Here is a 12219-nt window from a genome sequence, read left to right as displayed (position 1 = left end):
TTCCTTCCTTCCTTCCTTCCTTCCTTCCTTCCTTCCTTCCTTCCTTCCTTTCAGACAGAGTCTCACTCTGTCACCCAGGCTGGAGTGCAGTGGCACAATCTCGGCTCACTGCAACCTCCACCTCCCGGGTTCAAGCGATTCTCTTGCCTCAGCTTCCTGAGTAGCTGGGATTATAGGTGCGTGACACCATGCCCAGCTAATTTTTGTATTTTTAGTAGATACAAGGTTTCATCATGTTGGTCAGACTGGTCTCAAATTCCTGACCTCGTGATTCACCCACCTCGGCCTCCCAAAGTACTAGGATTACAGGCATGAGCCACCACGCCCGGCTAGCTAATATTTCTTAAAATAGTGCCTCTCTGCTCCATTTTCTTAATCCTTTATTTCCTTTCCTTGGACTCTGGTTAACTTATGTTAGGTATTCTTACACTATCTTCCATGTCTTTTAACCTATAAAAAATATTTTTCATCACTTTGTCTCTCTGCCTTGCATTCTACATAATTCTTGTGATCTTTATTTTATTTTATTATTATTAGTTTTATTGAGACAGGGTCTCTCTCTGTCACCCACACTGGAGGGCAGTGGCATCATCACGGCTCACTGAAGCCTCAACCTTCTGAGCTCAAGTGATCCTCCTATCTCAGCCTCCTGAGTAACTGGGACTAAAGACGTGCACTACTATGCTTGGCTACTTTTCATATTTTTTTGTAGAGATGGGATTTTGCCATGTTGCCAAGGCTAGTATCAAATGCCTGCGCTGGAGCAATTCACCTGCCTTGACCTCCCAAAGTGCTGGGATTCCTTAATTCTGGTTCATTAATTCTCCAGAGCTGCATCAGATTTGTGGTTGAGTTGATATAGTGTTTTTATTCAATTGTTTTAGTTTTCATTTCTACAAGTTGTTCCTTGTTTAGGTTTGTTAAATCATTTTTAGTTTCCTGTGCCAGGAGTATATTTTCAGCTTGGTTTTTGTTCCTTTAAACATAGTAAACATAGCTCATTAAAATTCCAATATTTAGAGTTTTTTGGGGGTCTATTTTTGCTGTTCTCATTTGTAGCACTTTGTTTCCGTGCTGACTGAGTTATTTTTGACTGTTAACTGCTCATTTTCCTTGGAAAATTATTTGTGGAACTTCTTTGAGGTCTAGGATGAAAGCAGTAGCTCTACGAAAGATTTGTGTTTCTTCTAAGGCAAGCGAGTCCACTACCAGTTTGGGACAGTTTTAAACTAAATTCCACTTGAGATATTTTTTAAAATTTAAGTTGACCTGTTTATTTATTTATGTTATGACAGAATATACATAATAGAAAGTTTACCATGTAAACCAATTTACGTGTCTGGCTCGAAATTTTTTATAAGATTCAGTGACTGTGACTTTAGGCTGCAATTTCACTGAACCGGTTTTTGTTTATAGCTTATTAGGGACCCCCCGCACTCTGTTCTACTCAGCAATACAACTTTCCTTGCAGCCTTCTATAGATACATGATGGGAGAAGGGGTTCTCCATTCACCGAAGCCATGGCCCTTTGGGTTCTCAGCTTTCTGGGAGGACGGTTGGGCAAGGACTGTCTGTTAAATGTATCCTGTCTTGTCTTCTCTCTTATTTGCCTTTCAAGACCATAGAAACTGCAGTTTTAGGTCACCTAATTGGGAAGTGCCTTAGGGCAAATGTAACTTCAGGGTCTAGTTTACTTCTCTGTCTGTCTGCCAGTACTTGGAGTTTCATATGATTACGTCTCACCATTTTATTAACCCTGTTTTGCTTTTAAAATGGTATTTTAAATATTTTATTGAGCATTTGTAGTTTTCTGTTTCCGATAATCCGAATGCCAAATTGTGGAAAAACGGAGCCTGCCCTCTTAACTAGTCTGCTGGCACACAGGGCTTGCAGATCCCTTTTTTCTCATTTCTCGGGGGAAGACAGTCACGAACATGACTTTAAGAAGGCTGATATAGGCTCTGATGTCAACCATCAGGAGAGACACTGTAGGAAGGCACCTGGATTCTTAGGAGTGGGGAGGCATGACTTTTTTTCTAATTAGCAAGAGAGTGTACAGATATTAAAGGTTACATAATAATGGTACTGTGCTCCAGAGCTCAGGGTTGGGAGAGAGTTTCAAGTTCAGGCAATAGTATATATGTTATCAAAAAATTCAAGAACAGAGACTGAAAAGGATATTAGATATTTTTTAGTGTTGGATATTTTTATAATCTGTATTTGGATTATCTGGATTATTTGAATTTTGTATTGGGTAGTTGATTATCTTTGATAGTGTAATTTCAATAGAATATTGAGGGTGAACTTTTGTGTAGAGTTAAAAAGAGAATGTAGGCAATGAGTGTTTCCAAAAGACGATAATTGCCGTTAGATATAAGCAAGATCTTCATTTTGTTGATATTAGTATATATGTGACTGTGAGGTTGAAAGTTACAAAGCTAATGACATACAAAAACGAATCACTAGGTATGCAAATAATGTAATAGTGTATTGGATGTATGTGTTCAGAAATACTTAGGCTCAAATTTAATGCTGCTTTTCTTATATATTCTTATACTGAGGTTCCCAGACGTTATCATGATGAGCGGAATAATATTTTGTTGGAACTCATACAATATGACAATAGAGAAAAACGTGCCTTCTTGTTAGGGAGTGCTGAGGTACATCTTTATGAAGTAATTCAGGTATGTATAAATGATTTTTTTCACCTTGGTATCATGTTGCCAGTTGGTTGTCCAGTTGGTTGTTGTGATTTATTACACTTGATGGACTTTTTTTGTTTATCATCTGCCTTCAAATTCGTGTGCTTAAGAAATAAAATCTCCCTTTGGCTATATATTTTTTAAAAGAGTTGGCTTATAATAGCATAATGTTTTTAAAAATTTATTTTCCAGCCTGTAATCCCAGCACTTTGGGAGGCTCAGGCGGACAGATCAACTGAGGTCGGGAGTTCGAGACTAGCCTGACCAACATGGAGAAACCACATCTCTACTAAAAATACAAAATAAGCTGGGCGTGGTGGTGCATGCCTGTAATCCCAGCTACTTGGGAGGCTGAGGCAGGAGAATTGCTTGAACCTGGGAGGCGGAGGTTGCGGTGAGCCGAGATCGTGCCATTGCACTCCAGCCTGGGCAACAAGAGCAATACTCCATCTCAAAAAGAAAATATTTTCCAGAATATATATATATATATATATATGAAATTAAGTAACCAAAAAACCCACACTTAGGTTTTTAGGTTGTATCACTAACTTACTTTCTGGAAAATAAAATTTCTTGGCCCACTGCAGCCTCCTCCTCCCTGGCTCAAGAGATTCTCCTGCCTCAGCCTCCCCACTATTTGGGACTACAGGTACATGCCACTGCACCTGACTACTCACTGTATTTTTAGTAGAGACAGGGTTTTGCTATGTTTCCCAGGCTGGTCTCGTACTCCTGAGCTCAAATAATCTGCCCACCTCAGCACCCCAAAGTGTTGGAATTACAGGCCTGAGCCACTGTGCCTGGCTATTTAAATTTGCAAATAAAAGTTGCATATATTTATCATGTACAGAATGATGTTTTGAAATATGTATACATTGTAGAATGGCTAAATAGAGTTAAACATGTTTTATTATGTTTCTGAAATGTCTTAAGACATGACTGCAGCTGCAAACTCTGTCTCTTAGTTGGCAACACAAATTTTGGTTTAGTTCTTTCATCCTTAGCTGGGCTGCTTACAGACTTCCTTGTGCGTGTGTCTTTTAGGGGTTAGCCAAAGATTTGGGCAGAGTTTATATACAGATTCTGTGGTTGCTTCCCTCTTGTTTTCTCCTTTCTAGGAGTCCTTTTCACTTTCCAGCAGCTCATTTTGTGGTTGTGTTGAACTCACAGTCAAGAACTTATTGATTAGTGAGTAAGTGTAAACAACCTAAAGTATTTTCAGGAATATTTTTTGTTGCATACAGCAAGGAAGTCTTCAAAGACTAATGGGGTTATGTCAATAGCCAGATTGCAGGGACTCCTATTGGCCAACTTCAGAATAACTTGAACATAGATAATTACAACATTCTGAATAAAGGAAAATTCATGACTCTGTGGTAATCTTCAAAAAAGAAAAGAAAAGAGGTGGCATAGGAAGAAAAAGGAAATTTTTAAAACGAATACCAGTTTATGAATGTAGAAGTAATGAAAGAATTACAAATTATTGTTTTTGCAACCCTTTATAATGAGTAATGATTAATTCAGTCAATATTTAGCAATGGCACTAAAAACCATTAGGTAAAAGGTTATTGGGAAGCAAGATATTTGCATGGCGCCATAGTAACAGTGCAGGGGAAATGTTCCTCTACAATAGAGAGATGTGGTAGTTGCCACTTCAACCAAGAGCTCGAATTTAGCATAATGAATTGTGGATAACTCAGCATCATGTACTTCCTGTAGTGATACAATGTGAAGTACACAACATTATCTGTGACTTATCGTCATCAGAAATGTTTAACCTGGCTGGCTGCGGTGGCTCAGGCCTGTAATCCCAACACTTTGGGAGACTAAAGTGGGAGAGTTGTTGAGGCCAGGAGTTGGAGACCAGCCTGGCAACATAGCAAGACCCTGTCTCTACACACATAGCATTAGCCAGGTGTGGTGGCATGTGCCTATAGTCCAACTGACTTGGGAGGTTGAGGCAGAAGGATCGATTGGGCCCAGGAATTCAAGACTGCAGTGAGCTATGATCGTGCTACTGCACTCCAGCCTGGGTGACAGAGCAAGACCCTCCCTCAAAAAAAAAAAAAAAAAAAAAAAAAGTTTAACCCAAATCTAATCAAGCTGAGGGTAGAACTAACTTCAAGTTTACGGGAATTTAGTAAGTAGGGAAAAAGTTAGTACCTTAAGATAAGTACAGAAATGGGACATACCAGTGTAGATTCTTTAAATAGCTGTGATCATTAAAAAAACAAAATGCACCAAAGATGGAAGAAACTGTCCTAGATTTAAAGAGCTACAACCAATTTGACTGAATACAGATTTGAAAAAGTTATAAAAGACTCTCTTGGGAGCCAGGCACGGTGGTTCACACCTGTGATTCCAGGACTTTGGGAGGCTGAGGGAGGTGGATTGCTTGAGCCCAGGAATTTGAGACCAGCCTGGGGAACATGGTGAAACACCTTCTCTAAAACAAACAAACAAACAAACAAACAAAACCCCAAAACCCACAAAACAAAACCCACAAAAAAACACCCACAAAAAATTAGCCAGGCATGGTGACGCCTGCCTGTAATTCCAGCTACATGTGGGGCTGAGGTAGGAGAATCACCTAAGCCCAGTGAGGTAGAGGCTGCAGTGAGCCATGATTGCACTACTGCACCCCAGCCTGGGCAACAGAGTGAGACCCTGTCTCAAAAAAAAAAAAAAGCATAAACATAAATAAAAGACATTCTTGGGACAATTAGGAAAATCTAATAAATATTTACTGAATATTAGAAAAAATTCTAGAGTTGTTAATTTTCTTGGGTGTAATACTGATATTGTAGATATATATGTATGAATATTCTTATTTTTACAGTATCCAAGGTAAAGTTTTAACATTGGGAGTGAAGAGTAATGATGATTGCAACTTATAAATAGATCAGTAAACATATGTCCATACACACACAGAGATTTTAAAAAATGGCACACTGTTAAACAATTTTAACGGTTGTTAAACAAATATTTGAATTTCTTTAATCCCCCATGGAGTGTATTTATTGGAGTCTTTTGAGTGGTTTGTGTGTTTGAAAATTTTCATGATAAGAACTTGGGGAAAATCAGATAAATTTCTAATACATAGAAAGAGATGAAGAAGGAGATAAACATATGGAGTAATGCGTAAGTATAAGCAACCAGAGAGTCTCAAAAATATTTTGGGAGAAGATCTTTGGAAATGACTGAAGTTCCTTTGACTATGGCAATTTAGGCATCAAAAAATGTGACATTACTTATTAGTTAATGTTTGTTGAAGAAAATGTAGAAACTTAGATACTTAGACTAGAAGCATATATGCATACTTTTCAATATTTATTTTTGTAAGATCAATAATATGCTAATATTGTAAAATACAAAGGTAAATTTTTTAAAATTCAAAAATCACCCATCATTCCACAATTCTAATATAATGTTTCATTGTTCAGAGTTTCTTTCCAATTCTTTCTTATAAACATAAACAGAAAAATAGAAAATATAAAAAGACCCAAATGCATATTCTGGAACTGAAAAGTAAAATATCTGAAATTAAAAATTTGTGGAATGGGCTCAACAGCAGAATGGAGGTGCTAGAGGAAAGGCTATTGTTTTCTTATAACTCTCTTTAAAATTTGTGTGACTATTTAAAGTAAAAATTATAACCTGATCTGTGCGGTTTATAATGTTTGGAGAGGTAATGCATATGACAACCATAGCATATAGCATAGGGAGAAGATGAGGTCTAAAGGAATTTTATAATGCAAGATTTTTGCATTTTCTCTGTTTTATTACAATAAACATAGAGTTCAAGTCTTTATGTTGCTGCTTGATGCCATCTTCTGTCTCCTCCCTCTCCCTCAAGAAAAAATGATTATCCAAAACTTTGTATTTATTATTCGCTTATTTTTTCATAGCTTTACTACTTATGTATGATTGTAGAAATATTACTTTATATTTCTAAATATAGTATGTTTCTAATATTAATACACTTAGCTAGTGTGAATTTTTTGCTGCTGTATAAAATTCCATATGGATATATTCCTCTGTTTGCTCATAAATTAATTTTTAGCTGATTATTTATTTTTAATTGACAAATACTGCATATATTTATGGGGTACAATGTAATGTTTTGATCTAAGTATACACTGAAAAAGATTCAATCAAACCAATTAATATTTCCATCACCTCACCAACTTATCTTTTTTTATAGTGAGGATGAGGAAAATCTATTTTATTCAGCAATTTTGAAATATACAATATGTTATTATTAACCAGGCAGTGCAGTAGATCACTAGAACCTGTTCCTCCAGTCTAACTTTATACACATCTTCCCTTTCTCCATTCCTACCCCTACTCCCCAGCCTCTGGTAACCACCTTTCTACTGTTTCTATGAGATCGACTTTTTTAGATTCCACAGATAAGTGAGATCATACAGTGTTTGTCTTTCTGTGCCTGGCTTATTTCACTTAGCATAAGATTCTCCAGTTTCATCTATGTCACAAATGACAGAATTTCTTTTTATTTTAAAGTTGCATAGTATTCCATTGCATGTAGGTATATACACCACATATTCATCTGTTCATTTGGTGGTGGACACTAGGTTGCTTCCATATCTTGGCTATCGTGCTGATATGAGTGCAGATATCTCTTTGACATACTGATTTCAGTCCCTTTAAATGTATACTCAGAAGTGGGATTGCTGGATCATATAGTAATGATATTTTTAATTTTTTGAGGAACACCCATAATATTTTCCAGAATGTCTGTGTGGGTTAAATATCACTTATCTGAAAAAGCTTGGGACCAAAGGCATTTTGGACTTCTAATTTTTTTTTTAATTTTGGAATATTTGCATACACATAATGAGATAGCTTGGGGATGAGACCCAATTCTAAACATGAAGTTCATTTATGTTTCATATACATATTATACACATAGCCTAGTGGTAATTTTATATAGTATTTTAAATAATTTTGTGCATGAAACAAAGTCTTCATTGTATATTGATTGTGACTTGTCACATAGGCCAGGTATGGAATTTTTTATTTCTGGTGTCATTTTGGCACTCAAAAAGTTTCTGGAAAATTGTGGACCTACTCATAACAGCAGAGATGACTAGATATTGAGCAAGGATACCAAAGGTTAACATGGTTTGAAAGATCCAGCCATCCCTGAGAGATGAGAGAAGTACTCAGTCCTATCAGGAGTCAGCTTATCACGTAGAATTATGTTCAAGTAACCCATCTCTCAGGAGGGTGCAAGGTTAGAGGTAACCAGGCCCATGCATGTTTGTGTCTTTCCACAATGGCAGCCTTTTACTAATGCTATTTCAATCACGAAAGCCACAAGCTACACTGAGTTCCTAAGGAGCCAATTCTCCTTAGTACCTCCCGTTCACTTGGCATGCCATGGGCACACAGGCTCAGGCCACTCCACAGGTCAGTTCATATTGCAAACATACCTAATAGTACACTTAATATGTAAACATTACATTCCACAACAAAGTAACATTTAATATCAAGAGGAAAAAGAAATAGGAGAAAAGGTTAACGAACTGGCCTATGGGGAGCAAAGAAGACAAAAGGAGCCCTGGTCTGGGCTGGGCAGTCCATCAGTCTTGCAAGGAGGAGTCTGAGGTTGCAGAACCTTCAGTGGCAGAAGTCACGTTCTTATCACAAGTGGCTGTAAGATGGTGTCAGTTAAGATGGCTGTTTCGAGCTGCTGAAAGCCTAATCTTTTATAGTCACAGAGTCCTCTGCTGAAAACAGATAGTGGAAGAGTATGCTTGTTTCTGTCCTTATCTGATTGAACGTAGTCTTTATTTTTTTATTTGTGCGTTAAACGAAACATCTTATCCTTATTGGCAAAGTGCCCTATGAAATATAAAATGGAGTTTTTTTCTAAGATGGAGTTAGTTATGTTAAGGATGCTCGATACAGCCTCAAAAACAATGTGGGCATGGCAGTTCCTTTGAGACTTTCAAAAAGGAGAACTGTAACTTAGCAGAACATTTTTGTCTACAACATAATATAAATACATTTATTTCTGTTATTTGAACTTGGAATTTTTTTCTTCTTCTTTTGAACATTCCTTATGTTTGTACTTTGGCTATTAGGTTCATATGTGCGTTTGAAAAATTATTACCTGATTTGTTGTTTAGATCACTGGTCCCCAACCTTTTTGGCACCAGGGATGATTTTTGTGGAAGCAGATTTTTCCACAGACCAGAGTGGGGAGGGTGGGTCGAGATGGTTCAAGTGCATTACATTTATTGTGCACTTTATTTCTATTATTATTACATTGTAATATATAGTGAAATAATTATACAACTAACTCACCAGAACATAGAATCAGTGGGAGCCCTGAGCTTGGTTTCCTGCAACTAGACAGTCCCATCTGGGGATGATGGGAGGCAATGACAGATCATCAGGCATTAGATTCTCATAAGGAGCTCACAACCCAGATCCCTCGCATGCACAGTTCACAATTGGGTTCATGCTCCTGTGAGAATCTAATGCCCCCACTGATCTGGCAGGAGGTGAAGCTCAGGCAGTAATGTGAGTGATGGGAAGTGGCTGTAAATACAGATGAAGCTTTGCTTGCTTGCCCACCACTCATTTCCTGCTGTGCAGCCCAGTTCCTAATGGGCCATGGACCAGTACCAGTCCATGGTCTAGGGGTTGGGGACCCTTGGTTTAGGTAATATACAGGGAAACACATGAGTAATTCTATATTTAAATTTTTTTATTTTTTTTTCTAGAAAGGGTGCTTCATTGAAGAAGTCCAAGTGTTGCATAGAAACATAGTAAGGACTTTCCTGAAACTTCTTAAGTTTTATGTGCATGTAATATTTTCTTAACATTTCATGTAACTTTACTCTGATATTATTTGTAGCCTACATGTTTTTTATTCTTTTAGTTACTGTACCAGTCACTGTTTGAATAGTAGAAATGTATGAAATAGGAAGTTAGGAAGTACAATATTTACTAACAAAAATCTCCTCTTCCTCCTCCTCTTCTTCTTCTTCTTCTTTTTTTTTTTTGCTAAATGGTGATAAAATTAGAAATCATTGGGTAAGAGAGTAGAATGCCTCTGGCTGCTGCCTTGGCTGCATAGCCTCAGGAGCCTCACTTGCTAAATTGAGGAAGTATTATTTTTCTCTCTGGGGAGTTTCTAAAGAGTTGTTTACAGTTCTTAATTTAATTTCTTTTTAAGTGCTTAAAATTAGTAGTTAGATTAATTGATCTTTCTATTCAGAGAGACTTTTGCTGCCAGTGGCCAAAACAGGGGCCAGGGACGTAAAAAACAGAATGATGGACACTTGACTTTATTACCTCTCATGCCCTCCTTTATTTCACATATAAGCAACCTGGGTTTCAGAGAAGTGAAATCACTTGTCTAAATCAAAATTTTATCTGAAACTGGGACTGGAGGTAAGAGGAGTGTTAGTAAATATTTAAAAGTATACATGCATGAATGTATATTTATTCATATACATGTATGAATCTACATGTATATATGTATGTCAGTGTCTCAGTGTAATCCTAGTAACAATTAGAAGTTGATATTTTCCATATTTTAATTGTATACTACTACTTAACTTTAACATAAAAAGTTTTAACATTTTAGGAACTCAATAAATTCTTCTGTAGGAGTTCCTTGTGTAAATGCTTTTATAAAAGTCAGAAGATTCATACTTTGGCTTTTCTAACTTACAGATTTGTAAAGTAAAAATATCACTTTTTGTCACTTCTCCATTAAAATATCATCCTGATCAAACAATAAAATTTACCACATGTTTAGTTTGTCTGCAGGCTGGAGGTGGAATTTGTGTTCTCCTATGGAAACTTTGGTTATGGATTTTCACATCAGGTTAGTTCCCCGCTTTTAAAAGATTATTCTGTTGTAACTCTTCAGTCAAATCATCCTCTTCTGAGGCCCTATTTTAGTTTGATCAATTATTTAAAATAAATATTTTTAAAAGATGCTTCTTTACCTCCCGATCTTGGGGTATGTGAGCTTTTCTTCAGCCTAAAGAAAGATGAGACTTGACTATGATTTGTTTATACATTTTAAAGCAATGATATTTTATTTGACATGTCTTTATTATAAAACTTGATTTTAGGCTAGGCGTGGTGGCTCACACCCATAATCCCAACACTTTGGGAGGCCGAGCTGGGCGAATCACCTGAGGCTGGGAGTTCGAGACCAGCCTTTCCAACACGGCAAAACCCCATCTCTACTAAAAATACGAAAATTAGCTGGGCATGGTGGCAGGCACCTGTAATCCCAGCTACTCAGGAGATTGGAGCAGGAGAATCGCTTGAACCTGGGAGGCGGGAGTTGAAGTGAGCCGAGATCGTACCACAGCACTCCAGCCTGGGCGATAGAGTGAGACTCTGTCTCAAAAAAATAAAATAAAACTTGCTTTTATTTGTGTGTACACATACATATTGATGTAATTTAAGGCACCAATATTCAAGAAATCAGTGTAGATTTCTGCATCTAAAAATAGTTATTAAAAATTGAGTAATTGCCTGGCCTGATGGCTCACACCTGTAATCCTAGCTACTCTGGAGGCTGAAGCAGGAGGATCACATGAGTCAGCCTGGGCAACACAGTGAGATCCTGCTCTGGGAAAACAAAATGGAGTAATTGATCTAATTCAGATAATATTTTGTACTCATATGGTCCTTTCCTCCACAGTTATTTCAACATCTGATGTTATTTGAACTCTCCTTGATTCATCAAGAGAGTAATAAACCCAAAGAAGATACCTTCCTAGTTTTGACTTCCTCCTTTAAATTCACTACCATAGGTCCACATTGCTACAGATACTTTTATGCACTAACCTATATCCTTTTCTTTCATTGTGTCCTTAGGCCAGATTCCTAGAAAGGAAATTCTTGTCCAAAACAATGACCTTTTCAAGTAATTGTTCCAGAAAGTTGTACCAATATATACTGTCATCAAATATTGAAAGAACTCTTAATATTCCTGGGTGTCATCAGCTTTGTGGTATTCAAAAATGCAGTCCTGTTAGTGCTGCTGTTGTGTGGGGAAATGACCTTTATTTGCATATCATTTTTCACTTTCAGTTTTTCCTTTTTAAAGTTTTGGGTCTGTTTAAATTAGGAATTGAGAGTGAAGACATCAGCCTTATTAAACAAGTCTACCACTATGTTAACTGAGAAATCTCTGCAATATGTTTTAAAATTTCGCCTATATTATAATGATGTTTAATACATTTTGAATCAGAAGTAATATACAGATGAAAGCCACAAGGAACAAGCTTTTTTTCCCTTCTCTGCTTTGAATTTTTACTTTTTCTTCTGTTATTTTAAAAATTTCTTATCATAATTAGGCCTTATAGGGACCCCTAATTGTTTACTCTTTTTGTGACAGTTTTAGCATATGAGCACCAACTCCAGAGGTAGGTTTTGTGTCTGAACATAAGTATAATATGTAGTAATAGTCATTTTTAAGGAGAGGTATTCTTTTCAGATAAAACTGGGCAAGTAT

General features: G+C 36.9%; 1 protein-coding gene across 2 annotated transcripts in view; it reads left to right on the top strand.

Moving 5' to 3' along the window:
* The window catches only part of C2CD6 (C2 calcium dependent domain containing 6), a 197572-nt gene that overhangs the window by 34874 nt on the left and 150479 nt on the right, over positions 1-12219 (top strand). For both annotated transcript variants that reach the window (XM_023218941.3, XM_023218931.3), the window contains exons 5-7: positions 2562-2684; positions 9458-9502; positions 10501-10569. In XM_023218941.3, coding sequence (XP_023074709.1) covers positions 2562-2684; positions 9458-9502; positions 10501-10569 — 237 coding nt within the window. The remainder of the gene's footprint in view (positions 1-2561; positions 2685-9457; positions 9503-10500; positions 10570-12219) is intronic.

Source organism: Piliocolobus tephrosceles, chromosome 11, assembly GCF_002776525.5.
Source record: "Piliocolobus tephrosceles isolate RC106 chromosome 11, ASM277652v3, whole genome shotgun sequence".
Lineage (NCBI taxonomy): Eukaryota > Metazoa > Chordata > Mammalia > Primates > Cercopithecidae > Piliocolobus > Piliocolobus tephrosceles.
This window is presented reverse-complemented; position numbering and strand designations above follow the sequence as displayed.